Source organism: Cynara cardunculus (assembly GCF_001531365.2).
Source record: "Cynara cardunculus var. scolymus isolate 2C chromosome LG 2, CcrdV1, whole genome shotgun sequence".
Taxonomy (NCBI): Eukaryota; Viridiplantae; Streptophyta; class Magnoliopsida; order Asterales; family Asteraceae; genus Cynara; species Cynara cardunculus.
In genome coordinates, this window is record NC_037529.1 from 62,800,679 (window position 1) to 62,818,819 (window position 18,141).

The 18,141-nt window shown below is 31.0% G+C and overlaps 2 protein-coding genes across 2 annotated transcripts; both read left to right on the forward strand.

Annotated features, from left to right (window-relative positions):
* Window positions 1–2,508: 2,508 nt before the first annotated feature.
* LOC112507500 (zinc finger protein ZAT10-like) lies at window positions 2,509–3,404 on the forward strand. The gene has a single exon (XM_025112117.1). The coding sequence runs from the start codon at window positions 2,576–2,578 to the stop codon at window positions 3,245–3,247; it is 672 nt and encodes a 223-aa protein (XP_024967885.1). The 5' UTR covers window positions 2,509–2,575; the 3' UTR covers window positions 3,248–3,404.
* A 13,025-nt stretch (window positions 3,405–16,429) lies between these two features.
* Window positions 16,430–17,564, forward strand: LOC112507386 (LOB domain-containing protein 38-like). Its single transcript, XM_025111959.1, has 2 exons — window positions 16,430–16,668; window positions 16,904–17,564. Exons 1-2 carry the CDS (start codon window positions 16,473–16,475, stop codon window positions 17,338–17,340), a joined length of 633 nt encoding a protein of 210 aa, XP_024967727.1. The 5' UTR covers window positions 16,430–16,472; the 3' UTR covers window positions 17,341–17,564.
* Window positions 17,565–18,141: the final 577 nt, after the last annotated feature.

The following is an 18,141-nucleotide window of genomic DNA, read 5'->3' on the forward strand; positions in this document are numbered from 1 at the left end:
AAAAATACGTTTTGTCTAATGTTTGCTTTCAAAAGGGTGTTTACATTTCTTCTCTAATCGTACAATTACGTGATTTGATAATTATTTCCGTTTTAATTATTGAAATTAAGAAAAAAAAAGATAACAATTTAGCTGTGAAAAGCAATAAAAACATGTAGTTATTTAAGATATTACGAGTCATTGTTTCTACGTCCCATCAACCTAAAAAAAACACATGTCGTAATTCAAAGACGTAGAAATTATTGGATTTGAAAATTGAACGACGCGTGTCAAACTATTTATTATGGGGTTTTTTTCCCTGTTCCTTTACGTTTTCACTAATCCAAAACTTATACCAAAGTCGTTACTAGGCTTAATCTTATGGTAACGTAAAATAACGTGTTTGAGAGGTTTTAACACAGATATTAAAAAATATTATACATGACAGAAAAAAGTCAATTTTGTTCTGTGATTTCTTTAAATAAATATAGACTTAATTAATCACATACCTTAAAAAAAACACGAGTAAAAGAAGGTGAAGGTGTCTACAGGTATTTTGGTATCACGTCCAGGATTCCACTGTCTGTTTTATGTTGAAGTGGTTGAGTCCAGCTACCGACGCAGAGAAAAAAATATGATATTTAATTTAAATAAAACATTTTAATTGATAATAGTATTTAAAACGTTTTAATGTAAAAGATAAAAAAGAAAGTGAAAAAGAATGAAATTATGGAAAGTAAAGGAGGAAAAGGAGACGTTTGTTTGCATTTGACTTTTCACAACTCATCACTCCCACCTTTTCTTTCTTGCAAAAGCTATTATTATTATTATTATTATTATTATTATATATCTTAGGTATGCAACTTTATATTTCTAAAAGGTATGAGAAACATGATTCCAAAATACAGCGAGATAAATTTTGATTCTTATTTTGTTTTATTATTTATTTCAATTAATGTTATAATATGATTTTATGTGATTTCGAAAAAATAATATTATTTTTAGTTTTAAATAAAATATACATTTAAAGATATTAAAAAAAATTAATAAAAATATATCGATATTAGTATCAAATTAACTATTTAAAATTTTTCATTTTTTTTTTCAAAATTTTTACTATAATTTAATTTAGGTTCAATAATGAATTAATTTATATTTGATTTAATAATATAATTTTTTATAAATATAATAATTTAATTATTTTATTAAAACTCAAAATTATCTTAATTATATTTTATATTTTAAAATGAGATGTTTATTCTTTATTTAATTATGTTCATCCTTAGATAGTTACACGAATTTAAACATGAAACTTTAATAAGTTATACTTACGCATAATTTACTTGTAATCTTGAATTTTAAGTAATATGCATTAATAAACAATACTTCATGCATGAAAAATGGGTTTTAAGAGTTTTTGTCAAATATTTTATAATGTAGTATAGATAATATCTTCGAAATTTGATTCATTTAGTCATTTGGGCATTAAAAAAGTTTATTTTATTTTTAAATGTCATTTGAAAATTTAAGTGGTAAATGTATCACTTATTCCTTAATACCTTTTAATCTTAATATGCCCTCTATCACATGGTTTTGGGGGCTGAAAAGAGCTTTGTTAACAAAAACTATTCATGTTTTATACTTTTGTAAAAAAACTATTCATCTTTTATATTTTTGCATTAGTTTGACAGATTCAGATTTCAGACGTAAAAACAAACAATCTTATGGATCCAGATTTCGGACTTCAGGACCACCTCTTATAAATCAGAAGTGAAACCAGAATTCAGACTTCATCACCTCTTAAAAAACAAACACTATCTAAAAGAGTACAAATGTTATAAAATAATTAATGTAAATAAATACATAATTTAATAATAATATTTTCTCAGAATATATAAATATGTATTTATACAATTTTTATACATTGAGGGGTTGTTTGTTTACCTCTTAATAGTTCCATTAAGTGGCAACATCTGAATCGTTAAGAGATGAATCTTAATTGACAAAAAAAAATCTATCTTTTAATGATTCTAAAACCCTATGAATGATTTTGTATCATGGGTCTTCCTTAACAATTAAGAGCCCTAATTTAATTGTAAACAATTACCAAACAATTATATTTCATTATACACTATATCATGAGAGCCTCTTAATCATTCTACATCAAATTATTCAACAACAGCGAAACAACTCCTTATATATAAAAGAGAGTATAGATGTTATAAAGTAAAAACAATAAAAATCTTAAAAAATTAATTATTAAATTATATATTAAAATAAAATTGAAAAAGAGAAGGTTTATCCCCCAAGTCCTACTCCACTCCCACTCCATCTTGTTGAGCGATGACCGACTTCACCACCCAACTACTCAACGTGTAACCACAACACTCCCACCACGCAACTCTACCCCCACCTTCGCTCCCACCTTATATATATATATACACACACACACCATATATATATATCTATATCTATATAGTACTCCACTCGTATATCACTCAACCTCTCTCTCTCTCTCTCTCCATCTATGGCGCTTGAAGCTCTCAACTCATCCCCTCCGCCGCCGCCCCCCGCCCCTCTCCGCTGCCGCGACGTCATGGAGGATCATCTCCACCCTGTTCAAGACTCTAATTGGAATAAAGGCAAGCGTTCTAAGCGCCCACGAAGCACCACCACTGATGACGACGTCGACACCACTCTAGATCTTCCACCTACCGAGGAGGAGTACTTAGCCTTCTGTTTGATGTTGCTTGCTAGTGGCAACCCCGCCACCACCCTACCACCGCCGCACCATAATAATAATAATACTAATACTAATACTTACAAGTGTAGCGTCTGCAACAAGGGGTTTGGTTCTTATCAAGCACTTGGTGGGCATAAAGCAAGTCATCGGAAGAATAGTATTAACGCCGGTTCCGATGATCAGCACCCGTCGACATCCTCTGCCACCTTCTCTACTTCCTCCGTTTTGAAGCCTACTGGCAGAGCCCACGAGTGTTCCATCTGCCATAGATCATTCCCCACCGGCCAGGCACTCGGTGGTCACAAAAGACGTCACTACGACGGCAACAACCCCACAACCTCTGCTAATTCCTCCACCCCTACCCACCCACGTGATTTTGACTTGAATTTGCCTGCTTTCCCTGAATTCCAATTGGGTTTAAGCGTCGAGTGTAGTGGGAAGAAAAGTCAATTGTCGATGAAGGAACAAGAGGTTGAAAGTCCACTTCCGATGAAGAAACCACGTCTGTCGATCATGGCAGATTAATTCAAGATAATTAACCTCCTCATTCATCATCATCATCAAATTCGTTGGGTTTTTTTTTTATAAATTACAGTTATGATTAGAATTGATGGATGTACATAGAATTCTTGTTTTCTTGATCATCGTTGATAAAAATATACAATTGATTTGATTGATTTAATTTTAAATTTAAAATGGTGTGATAATATGATTAAACTTGGCATGTGGGTATATTAATGCACATGTGAGAAACCCATTTTTCATGGCAGCAATCACTAGTACCCATTTATAATTCCCTTTTATTTGAAAAGTCTAAAAAAATTCAATAGACTTTATTGTTTGAATAATTAAGTCTTTCGATAATTTTTTGAAACAAATAAATCTTTGACATTTCAAAATTTGTTAAATAAATCATTAGATTTTTTAAAACTTGTTAGATATATTCTTATGATTTATAAAACTGATTAATATGATAAAATAAGAAAAAAAAAGAAAAAAAGAAAGAGTAATTCGGTAACCGATTGTCGTGCTGGAAACACTTTTCGCTACCTTTCAATTTAAAACAACCAAATTGCGTATCTAAACACGCATATTCTAAACTATGGGCTTTTATTATTATTTCAACCTAATTAATGATAATAGAAAATTAAATCAGATAAACACAATAAATTTCACTTTAAAAAAAATAATGAACTATAAAATGATTTATTTGTAAGGATCGGGCCACGTTTATCACGTTCCAAACAAAATGACAAGTCTGGTGAAATCGAAATAGGAAAAAGGACTGATTATAAGTATAATGGTTGAGAAAGATGATAAAAAGTCAAAAGTCGGAGTTATTGTTAGATTAAATATCATTTATGTTTTTGGAAATTCTTAAACTTTGAAAATTTAAGTAGGAAATGGGACGATCGACATCGCAAAGGGAGGATGACGAGGTAGGGTGGGGCGGATGGTGGGTCGATTATGACTTGTGTTATATTTGTGTATACGTTACTTTTTAGAATATTGTAATTGAATTCTGATAAGTTTGTATAAATACTGGTATAATTTATATAACTTCTTTTTCGTTTAATTTTTTTTGAATTTGATATTGATTTGAAGTACATATCATAACTCATATTTAGGTGTTTGTCCGATAACATGAAAATTTCACTTGAGAAGTGATGTATGAATACCGGATCCGATCAATGATAATGGACCGTGGCATTTAATAAAGCTTCACAAGATTCTGTACGGACTTTTAACGACTAATTTTACAGTGAAGAGATGAACCAAAGCTATTAAATGAGTTGTTACTCAGGCGATTAACAACCAGATAGATTATATTTCTGCTAAACAAACGTAAATGAATATGAATGAACAGAAATTTGAATAAACACAAACATACAAATCATCATTACTCGTCGTTTCGTTCCTAAAAAAACATAACAAAATGAAAAACCAGGTAAATAGGAGAAACAAAAAAGGAATTCTAAAAGTTTAATTAACAGTTTCACATATTAATGTCATAATATACAAAACACAATTATATATATATAAACAAATGTAGACAAACAAAAATGAACGAACGAGACCATTACTCATGTTCGTTCATTTAACTAAACAAAAAAAAATGTGTTCATGATCGTTCATTTATTACATAAACGAACTTTTGTCGAATAGTTTGCTGAACGTTCGGTTCATTTACAACTCTAGATAACACTAACATCTCCAACGATGACTGAGATTAGCCGAAAATTCACCATAATTCTAAAGAAAATAATCAAGAAATATTAGGAAGAAAAAAGGAAATGAATGGAGTTAAGTGTGGCCCAAACTAAAACCCAATGAAGCAGGCCGACGCTTATTTAAAATAAATTAAAAGTAAAACACGACCATGAACCATCTAATAAAATTGGAGACCCGACACAAAACCTATCGGTAACTATTTTTTCTTAGTTATTATTGATTTTAGGGACTAAGGGGTGTTCGAGATTGCAGAAACAACTTATTGACTTATTCCGGTGTGACATTAATAATAAACATTTTTGAGTGTCAGGATAAACAACTTATACCGGTGCCAAACCGGTAATAAGGAGTTTTTGTAGAAGTTAAACCCTTCTGACTTGTAAAAAAATATCGATTTTTAATGTATTTTAGTTGATAATTAATTAATATAATAACTAATAAGGGTATAAATGATTAATGATAAATGAAAAAGTAAGAAAGTAAATTGAAAAACATTAAAGTCCTTGTAAGGTCAAAATTAGAGATGAATTTTTTCCCGTAAGGGCAGGGATTTCCCGTTTTGACGGGTAACGAGGAGGGGATGGGGGTTTATTTTCATATCCATAGCAGGGTTAGGGTGAGATCGGGGATGACATTACCCGCCCCTAATCCAACCACGATTTATTATTTTTGTTAAATATATGTATATAGTGTGTATTAATAAACAAATATGTATGTATATACATATGTATGTAAACATTCAGTGTTAAATATATTTGATTTTCAATATTGGTAATTAATGTAGCGACGATTTATTATAACTAGTTGTGTACCCGCGCAATGCGGCGGGAGCTATGAATTTTAACGATTTTGAAGTTCCACTGGTTTTATAAGATAAGATTTAACGATGATATAGGTTATACTTGGTTTTTACATATTAATACAATTTGAATAAATAAGAGTTATGGTTCCAATTACAGACTATCGATAAAAAAATTGTATGACAGTTTAAAATCCAATATATTTAAAATCTAACATATTTAAACGACTCTACAAATGTGTTCAATTTACACCAAGAGCAAAAAACCAAAAAACTTGAGTTTTAAGATAAACACTCAAAACCAATAAAGAAAACTACAAATTTGACAGATCATAAGCCATGAAAAGACAAAAAAAGATGGGTTTTAAAATGAAATTTCAACTGCTTACCATTTTTCTTATCTAGAAACTCAGATTAAGGTTGAATTAATACATGTATATATATATTTCAAAAAAAAAACCCAAGAACATATTAATTCTGAACATATTATACAGTGCAATTTGGACAGCCTAACCCCAAAATATATAGTATATATATAAATAAATAACTATAAAAGTATAAATCGTAAATATTAAAAATATTTTTTCACARTATATATAATATATAATAATATAATTAAGTTAAAAACTATTCAGTATTGGACTCATTTCGAAGGTATTAACGAGACGATTATAATTGTGTAACTTGTTAAAATAAAAATGTATTTTTTAACATGTTTTAATTGATATACGATTATGTATGTTAATTTGATAAATGTTTAAAATGAAACATTTAAAAGTAAAGGACGTAAAATAAATTAATTAACTAATTATAGGGATATAAAGTGTAAATTTAAAATTATAATTTTAAAAAAATCAGTTGTTAGAGGGTGAGTGTATGTGAGGGGGTGAGTGTATGTGAGGAGAGGAAGGAGTGAAAAAGTAGTATAAATGGTATCTTGGTCATTTAGTATTTTAAGACTTTAAGACTTTTGCTAAATTTGCTTAATAAGATAGTATATATTATAATTTTAAAATACATTGTTTTGATTGTTTTTTATTTTTTAACTAAATGGGTGCCCAACGGGTTCCCCGAACCCACCGGGGATTCCTTCCCCTGAACCCGTTGGAGATTAATCGGGGTGGGGTCAAGGATGAGGGCTTAAACGAGGGACGGGTCGGGAATGGGGGATGCATTACCTGTCCAATACCTACCCCGTTTCTATCCCTAGTCAAAATGGTAACTTATCATCAACCACACTTCTCAAATTGTGCACAGTGTGGTTTTAATTTTCTAAAATTTTCGTATAAAATTGGGAACTCCTAAAACTTTTAATGTTTTATGGTTTCATCCAAAAAAATCTTATGGTTTTACCTCAAAAAACTTATGATTTAGGGAGATCCATTATACAAAATCATTCAGAAGGTTTTAGAACCATTAAGAGGCAGATTTTTTTTTGCCAAACAAGATTCACCTCTTAACGATTCATAGGTTGCCTTTTAATGAAACTATTAAGAGGTAAACAAACAACCCTAAGGCTTCAACCTTTCTTTCTTTCATCTATTCGACAAATTAAGATAGGTTCTTTATGTTTTAGTTTGATTTCTTGATATATGATGGTGTCTAGATATTGTATCTCTACAACACTAAGTGGTAACACATGCAAATATACACTTGTCAACAGTATCACCTTCAAGTAATAAAATGATAAGTATCAAGTATCATATTCCACAAGGATATGTATCTTAAGTTGTAAGATTAACTTTAGATGTCGAATTTGAAGACTTTGATTGGATTTGAGTTATCACTACTGAAATAACATAATATAAAAAGGTAGCATGTGTGTAAGACTTGTGATGAGACATAAACACAAATTCTAGCAAACAATGTTGTAGGGATGCTACAACAAACAGTCAACCATAACTAGTTCCACCATCTATTTTGAGGGTATTCTTCTCGGACTTTCACCATTGCACTATATTATAGCTCAACCCATATCTCTATGTGGTATCAGGAACAGGGATAGTGATTAATGGTGTCCTCAAAATATATGGATAAACAAAAGTCTTTGTCGAAAATCACTTTCTCGAGCCGATTCCCATATCATTCAAGTTGGCGTGTATTATTAACACTTTAACACTTTAACAACAAGTGACCAATATGTTGAGAATTAATTAGTTTGAAAGATATAAATGACAAGTCTCCTTGTTGACAATTTTCTCAAGTCTACCTCTTATATCATACAAGTTGACGTGCATTTAGTGACTTATCTCTAAAACCATGACATTTTAACATTTTCAAAGTGATCAACTTGTCAAGAAGTATCATTGGGTTTTATAAAAACTTGAATGAAATAGTGGAACGTTGTTATTGCGAAACAACGTGCACTTTCCATCAGTTTAAAATCTCACTCTTTATCTCACATCAAACTAATAAAATTGGCTACTCATTACGGAAAGTAAATAACAATGAATATAATGAACCAGAAGTAAAGACACAAATATAAATGACGCAAAGTAAATGACTGAATGTAAATAGCGGAAAGTAAATAATAAAAGGAAAATAATGTAACGAAAATGACTCAAGATTTGGGATAAAAAAGAAAATATTTAGCTAAAAACTATAAGAATGAATATTTAATACATTGAATACTCAATGTATATCAATATATTTGATGTTTAGGTTAGTATTGGATTTGATTTTTGGATTTTTAGGGATCAAAATCGAGTTTTAGCGGCTGTCATGAGGACAACCATGTATATGTATAATTTTTATGACAAACCCGGTTTTATGATGTATATTTTTATCCCCAATTGAGTCCCAGTGTGTTATATCTTCACTTTGATGCATTAGAACCTGGAATTCTTCAAGGATTGGAACAAAGTAGGTATTATACATTTTGTTAGTAGAAGTAATTTTTTTCATGTTTAGTATATTTTTGAGTTCATCTAAGATGTTCAATCATGACTTGAAGTTGAAAATTTGTTATCTTTGACAATCTTTAAAAGTCAAAGTTTAGTGATGAACTTTTAGACATTGAAATCTTCATGAAAATGTTAAGATGTTTGTTATGGTTTGTTTCTTGGTATCATTACGATGTTATTAGATGGATTGAAGAAGAAAATTTCCACTCAAGCATGTTTTGATGATAGATTAAAGGTTATGTTCAAAATAGTTGACTTTTTCCAAAAGTCAAACTATACTGCTTAATTTTTAAAATTGAATCGTTATATGCAAAATTATGGATTGAAATTATGTGGATATAGTTATGATAGGTATATAAAGGTGTTACAATGATTATTTCAATGTTTCTTATAGGTTTTGATGAATTTTCAAAGTTAAAAGAACGTTTGAGTTCAATTTGATCAATGCATGAAAACCTATGCATTAGTTTAGGTTCTAAATGCAAAAATAAATGTGTGAACCTTATAAACATATTTTAATGTGCATGATAAATATGTTTTGGGGGGTTAGAATGTGAGCCAAGAGCCTCGGAAGAAATAAGAGCAAGTCACTGAATTAAGTTATTTTGATACTGTAAATTGTAAGAATTATATAAAATCACTCGTAACTTGGATTTAGACGTGTAATACCAATATGGAACCATTGAGAACAATCGATATGTTTTTTGATTATGAGGTAGTTCGGGCTCTAAATAGGTCAAAAAAATGGGTTTTCGCAGAGCTGTCCTTTTAGACTTAAATAAAAGATTTATTTCTCTTAAACCCATGTATGAAAAGGTTCAAAGTCCATTTTTGATTGATTCTTGATTGTATGTATATTAAGATAAGTAAGTTGTCTATATCTTTTGTTTAGGATGTTTGTATTGATGTGAGAATCATGTGTGAATTGTTTAGGTAGCACAACGATAAATAAATCTCAACTAAATAGGCGAAGGTGAATTTCAAGTAGATTTTAATGGGGTGCTATTTCAAAAATAATTACTTTTACATGATTTATTTTGTTGGACGTGTTTTGGTGATTAAAATAGAAAATGCATGATTTTAAATGATGTTATGAAAGGAAGGTATTGATGTTTATAGAAAGTGACTTTATACATATTAAGTATGTGTTGTTTCTTTGATAATGTACGTAGGAAATACTTTGGTAACTTGGAAAGGCGATAATATTTTTTTAAATAAACATGTTTTGTAACCAAATGATGAAAATCTTACGTTGTATAAATGGGGCATTGCGAGTTATTTATTTTCTCACTGACATGAGAATAGTAGATCTGCATCTGGTGACTTAGGGTCACCCCCTTTGTTGCGTTTGTGTTGGGGTTGCTCCCTTTACAGTTAAATGGGTTGCTCTGTCGTTAATGTATTGGAGTACCGTGCATGGATATATGTGCCAGATACTCAGCTAATAGATATTGTGTCAGGTGGACACATTGTGCAATGGTGATTAAACCAAAATTAGCCTAACAGATAAGCGGACTGCTGGGTAGTCCTCCTCCAATGATTTCGATTGTTATGGGTTACCACCATACTGTGTGGTATTCATAGAACTTTATAAATATTGATTGACTGCAAACTTATAATGATTTGGATGAATTTAACATTTGTTTGACATATCACATCAATCATATGTAAGTCATGCATTTTTGTTTGAATTTATAAATTACTTGAAATATTGTATTGTGAAAACTCTTGAATTCACAGACATGTAGCCTGATTTGTTTTGTTTGTCGACGTGCATCTCAGGAATTGGTTCAAGTGGTTATGCTAGCAACATTCTTGGTTATTATAAGGCTAGCAGGTAAGTTCATTGAATGATGCAATGTTTGGGACTTTTGGAAGATTAATCTAGTTTGGAGAAATGTATTTTTGGGAGAATATGAATGTAGTACTTTATAAAGACTAGTTAGTAATCATGGCTTTTGTATAATCATTTATATTGCAATCATTACTTTTACAAATGTTTACAGGTTAAAATAATGACAAAACATGATTTTACTAACAGGTCATGTCGAATTTTTGCCATAAATTTATAATCTAAGTATAGGGTGTTACAATATATATATATAGAGAGAGAGAGAGAGAGAGAGAGAGAGAGAAAGAGAGAGAGTTTCAAATACAAATAATGTGATTACTATTAACCATACAAATCAAATCTGGGCCATTGATTTTAAAATTTAGAGTTGATTATCAAATTAATTAAAAATGAATAACTTTAATCATTGATTTAACCCACACCATTGATTATATACCAAGGTTTAAAATGGCATGGCGTGCCAACGAGTTCAAGCCTCAAGTCTAACACGTCACGGCGAGGACGTAATGTTTTTCAAAGCGTGACATAACACAACCAATTTATATGTCGTATATGGGTTGGGTTCCGATAAGAATGAGTTATGGTGGGAAGGGTAAAAAGAGATCTTCATTATTGGATCAATCCTAATTGAAAAGAACTACTAGATCAATTTTATTTTAAAACACAATTCATGGGTCGTTTTGGGATTAAAATTATCAAAGGTTCAAATCTCTTTTTACAGTTTTCACCTTAACTCCTATTTTTACACGATCTTTCGTCGTCATATATAGAATTATATATATATACATATATTTTATATATATATAACATATATGTATATAACTAATAGCGATATTAAAAGGTTCACATTTATATTCGAAGAAGAAAAATTATATAGATTATTATTAGAAAGTAGTATTTGATTAAATATTAAAAATAGAATTTAGAAGGGTAATTTTACAACTTTGTTCTAATCATGAGTTTATGACATGTATAAATTCGTAAAATTGTGAGTGACGTGATTAAATAAATCTCTAAAAATGTAAAATAAAAGGTTAACCCACAAGAAATTAAAAAATCTATATATTTTTCCTTTTGGAAAAAGGTCATTCTTGTATTAAAAAAAAAAAAAAGGCACGGCATGACGTATCATGGCGCGCTTCAATGTGTCATGGCGTGAACCATACTGTATTGAAACGCTATAAATATTATCGTAAAGGCAAAGACGTGTCTTGTGTCATATCATAACATGACACACTTTTCTGCACGCTATTATACACACGGATGGACGAACTTTAATTTGTAAAGTTTATAAGAATAACACAAGTATATATATATATATATATATATATATATATATATATATATATATATATATATATATATATTATCTTGTAGAAGGTGCACATGGGAACAAATAGGATTGGGTTGCCACGCATGACAGATGGATAGTGTAACTTCGAGGAATCTTTCCTTGTCCCAGTCGTCACTCCTCTCATTCATTCTACAACTTTTAGTAATATTTTAATTTTAAAGTTATTAATATTTTAATGAGAATTAATTCATAAAAACTTTTATTTTAATACGTAACAGCATCTCTAATGAAGTCCACTCTTTAACTATTGTCGAAAGCCTAATGTCAAAAAAACATCACACTAATAAACTCCTTACATACTATACTTGACCCGTTAAAGAACTCAGTTCACCCATCCCCGATAGGGGCCCGAGATTTCCCATAAAATTGGGTGTCAAGGTCGGGGGTCCTTGATTGTCTAAAATTGGGATGAGAGGTGGGCAATGCATTCCTCAATCCGTCTTATCCCACATACATACATACATACATACATACATACATACATACATACATACATACATACATACATACATACATACATACATACATACATATTCCTACCCCTAACCCATCTATATTGTTTTATTATACACATAGACTTTGGATCATGTGAGACCAATGATTTTTCGATTGACCCATAAGACCAATTCTCAACCCTTGGATTAGATCTACAATCTGAACATTCATAATTATAATATTGCCGCGAGACTTCTCAATAATCTCAAAATTGTAACCGTACAACTTTAGACTATTAGATTATTAGTTTATAAAGTTGATCAATGAACATAAATTGGTCTTACGGGTCTCACGAAAAACTCTTGGTCTCATATGAACCCAACCCCATATGTACATCATGCTATCTGTTTATTTTGTTTTATTCAAAAATTAAAAAAAAATATTATTAAAATAATGTATAATTTTTATTCTTTTCATTCCTTACATTAGCTCAGATGTATAGAGTATAGATACTCTTAACACCATTTTTTATAAATCTTGTAAATATAAGGAAGCATAGTTGTGAAGTTTAGTAAATTTTTGTCTAAGGACTAAATGTGTCAAGTGCTTGAAAGTTAGTTCCACTTTTGACCAAATTCAAAATCAGAGAGGGGGATAAACTCACTAACCTCAAAATTCACCTTTCGTTTATGAGGAATTTTGATTTCCTAAAAATATTTGACATTAAAGGGTTTTGTAATTTATGGTTTATCTGATTTGTAAGATTAAGAATGAAATTAAATTTAATACTTTATAAATAATTTATAAAATCAAATAGTTACGAAAAAATTACTGGGCTATGATGGCAATTTTACAACATGGTTTGCAATTCCCAAATATTTATTACAAAATAGCCAGTTGTGTACCCATGCAATGCTGCGGGATGCCAAATTTTATTGATGATCAAAAAACATATCGAACGTCTCAATATATTTCACTCAAAATCAAGGTTTGAGTGAACAAGATGTACATTAATGTGAGCCATAACGATATTGTTGTCATACTCGAAGTTAACAAATTAAGATAAAGTATAGACTCGAGACAAAGATAAGAAGATCTAAGTAGAGCTCCACAAACTTGGGTGCACCGGGAAGGGAAAGAGGTGGGGAAGTGGTTCTCGGAGTCGGGATGAGGCAGGCACGGGGATTGGGGGTATGTATTTTTTTTACATAATAATAATAATAATAATAATAATAATAATAATAATAATAATAATAATAATAATAAAAAATATAAATATATCTTTTATTTTTTTCAAAATGAATAAAAAAAAATGTTAAATGACTAAAATATTCTTGACTTAACAAAACCATTTTAAGGGAGTTAATGTAACAGACTTGATCCATAGCAAATATGAAATCACAAGTACTTGATAGTTCGTGGCTTATTAGAATTAGAAGACGCTCTGGTAGGATTTGATAGACACTCTACGTAATTTTCAACCACAAGAACTATCTTTGTAATTTACTCTACTATCAAAGAAAAGACTGGTATATTTCCAAATGACAATATATGATGATAAAGGTTGTTTGGTTGATTTTTTATTAAGTTCTGTATGGATAAGTTGTCTGTATGGATTAATCAGTTTGTATAGATGAGAATGTTATTGTTTGGGATGATTTTTTCATAGATGAAATAAGCGATTTTTTTTAATTGGGAGGGGAAAGTTTGGAATTTTTTTGGCTTTTTGCATAAACTCTCTCCTAGAAGCTTATTGAATTAACCATTTTCTATATCATTAAGCCACTACCAAATGGCTGTATAAAATTGGTTGAATAAGTTGTGAGACTCATTAAGCTTATCAAGCAGCTAACAAACAGACTGACACTATAATAATATTAGATTTATAGGACTCCTAAAATGTTTATGCGTTATAATAGTATATTTTATAGAACTTAAGTTTTGATAGATTTGCTACATGCAACACCATTTATATCATAATCAAATCAAATCATTTATTGAATATATAAAAAACGAGTCTCGATATTGACGTGTGTGATGAATAAATTAGTAGACAAGGTGCATTTAGTAATATATAAGGATGTATTTAGCACATCTCAAGAATCAAACAAAAAACTATCTTATTTAAAAGTGTTATAATAAGTTTATAGGACACTTTAAACAATTTAACAAAAATAAAATAGAACTAAATATATGATAGTAATTCAAGATCGAATACCAAAACGGAAACTAAGTTCCATTTATGTTTCATTGCTCACCGACGTGGTGAATTTAGATATGGATCTGGCGAATCCAAGAACAAATAAAAATTCGCTTGTGGCCACATAGGTTTAAATGCGGTGACTCCAAGCAGGGACGTTCCACTATTTTTGGAGGTCCTGTTACACCTAAAACTTTTGATTACACTACAAAATAAAATAACAAAAATACATATATACAAATTATAAAAGTGAGATAAAGCGTACTATTTTTGTTTTATGGTAGAAATTTAAGTGGCACTGAAGGTAGACTATAGTTTTTACATTTGATGATAAAATGACCCTAAACAATGTAAAATTAATCCCCAAATTTTAGGGGTCTTTGTACAAAATCACACATTTAACATGCTAATAACTGCTCTGACTCTGGACTACCCACGAAACGGGCGATCGTCCTGGAATTAGTCGGCTCGCATAACGAGTTAGATATCCAAGTTAATAAAAAAAATGTCAAAACCAATATCGTCTGATATCTTGATACTTAATTTAGAATTTGATCTTTTTATTAAATTATATATTAATTTAAATAAAAATATAATAAAAGAAAAGAAAAAGTTTAGTGGAGATATAAAATAAAATATAAAAAATAGAATGAAAGTGAAATAACGAGTCAGGTCTAACGAGGAAGCTTTGAAAGGGTGGAATCTTTTTTCTGCTCTCAATCATCTCTACATGCTCTCCAAAGGACGTATTCTCATATGTTTTTTAAGTATTATTTCATTAAATAAAAACATAACATAACTCTTTTTTATTAAAAATATTATGACATTTAATCTGTATAAGAATATCTGGTTATAAATATAGACTCTAAAACCACTGATAACACCTATAAAGTTTGAACTTTTGACCTCTATGAAAATAGATACATTTTTAAAATATATTTTATAAGAGACAGATTTGTTGGTAAATAATAATCTAATTACATTCACAACATGACACGTGACATTTATTATGAATATGAGCGTGTTATTCATCATGAATGTATGATTCATGATGAATAACATGTCCATATTTCTCATGAATGTTTGATTCATGATTAATATTTCATTGTAAAGAGGGACATGTGACATGTTGTGAATGGTTTTCGGAGTTTTAACGGAACTCATAATAACCCAAAAACAATATAAACAAATTAAATTGAAGTATAAAATTTAGATAACAAAAAGATTAATACAATAGATGGAGGATCATATGTGATTTTCATAAAATACGAGGTGTGATGGAGGATCATGTGCAAAATACAAGGGTTAATCTTAAACTAAGGCATAACTGAGGGGTGGAATTGAAAATTGGGTGATTTTAACTTGAAGTTTGTCGTAAAGGGACATGGAGTAGGTTGTTTAGGAACAAATGGGCGGCAAGGATTCCAAAAACAGTGGAAGGAAGGACACAATCGAAACTCCCCGTCCACCCACCCATGTTCGCGGGAACATGCAGCCGTCATTGCCCAACACCTTTGGAACAACCACCATACAACTATTAAACTTAACCATGGTTAACCCAACTAGCATAAACAATAGGTTTCCATGGTTACATCACCACTTAGTTTTAAATTACTTTAATTGTTCAATTTTAAAACCTATGACTGGATTAATAACTAAATCGAATATTACCGAGATTTATAATTAAAAATATCACTAAATCAATCATAATTCAATATCAACAATAACAAAATGCATCGAAATAAACCAGATCAATTTTTTTCTAAAACATAATTTAAAGGTGACATGAAATTAAAAATGATCAATGATTCAGATCTATTATAGATAATATTTTTATATATAATAAAGCAATTTTTATGTAAGGAAATGTTGCGGTAATTCACATACCTTCCTCTATATATATAGACCTCCGAAGACTTGTTCAACATTTCAGTCTCTGCGTGTCCCTTCCAACAATCAGGCAATTAATTGTTACATGAGTTCGACCATGAGTTGTAATGGCTGCCGAGTTCTTCGAAAGGGCTGCAACGAGAATTGCATTCTCAGACAAAGCCTCTGTGCCATCGAATCTGCTCAAGCTCAAGCCAACGCCACTGTCTTCGTCGCCAAATTCTTCGGCCGTGCCGGACTTATGTCCTTCCTCTCCTCTGTACCTGAGTACCAACGACCTGGTGAATATCATCACCATCTCATCATTTTTAGATACTAATTAGAGTTCGTTTCATGATTGTTGAGATTCAGAAACCTAGAATTTCGAATCGACCTTGGCTCAAAACTTCCTCTAATCGTATAACTTAACATTATTACCAGAATTTAGGGCAAAAACAACTGATCTGCTGCCTAATAGTAAGAAATTCGATTAATGTTTACCGAGATTTGATTGTTTGTCTGTATTATTGTGTTCAGCTTTGTTTCAGTCTCTGTTGTCCGAAGCATGTGGCCGGACGGTGAATCCGGTGAACGGAGCAGTCGGATTACTCTGGACAGGAAACTGGCACGTATGCCAATCAGCTGTAGAGACAATACTCCGAGGCGGAAGCATAAGTGCTATGCCGGAACTGTTTCCAGTCGGAGCTACGCAGGTGATGGCGGAAAGCGACAATGCATCGGAAGCCATTAACTGCAATTTTGATGACGTGGCGAACCTCATCCCTGAGAATCTCGAACTCCGACTTTCTAGATCTGGTTTGAAGGAGGAGGATGCGAGAAGGAGCTCCGGCAATGGTAGGTGGACGGAGAAGCTGAGAACGGCGAAATCGTCAGATGTGTCTGAAACGACGACGTCGGAGAGTGGGACCGGTTCAGCGTGTAGGGACACAAAGCTTCTGAGACTCTTCTTGTGAAGAAGTCAAAGAGATTAGGGGCTAATTATCGCCTTTAATTGATTTTTGTTTTATTTTAATTTTTTAGGTTTTTTTTCCACTGACCAGTAAAATATCAACCGTTGGATCATGTGTTACAACAAATCTATTGGATCACAAATAACATAAATATGAGTTACAGATCACATCTACTCCTTTATTCCTTTTGGATATGGTGACATTATATAAACGGTTGTATCTTTCACGAACCTAATTTTTTTTATCTTACCACGAAGGAACAATACGGTGGCATGTATCTCACTGTCCAATACTGTGCCATGTCTCAGGTCACTTGAACACCCTAATATCCCCTTTTATTTGCCGGCTGGACGTTCTTTTTGAGAGTAGACTTCGCATCCTTGTTTTCTCAAATGCTTCCTCTTGAGGATCATCATCAAAGTGATACTAGATTAATTCTTGACGTATTTCGCACGTGATTTATCTCTTTCCGGATTTTCACGTAAGAATCTATAAGTCTCTCTTATCTTTATTCCTTTTTTGTTCTCCATATGATGGGATGTTTATTGTTTGCATTAGCTTAGTGATTGCCTTTATCACTTGTTTCTACTTACAATCTCGATACAGTACTTTAGTTCATTGATTCTTAGGTTATTTGGGCATTGATTCTATTTGATATTGTCATCTGCATCTAGTTTATCAACTATTTATCTTTACTACCAAATATAAATAATTTATCAGCTAACAGCTAACAAATAGCTTATCAGCTAGTTTGTCGTACATGGAGTTTTACTAAGGTCGACCTTAATTATGATATTATAAGAC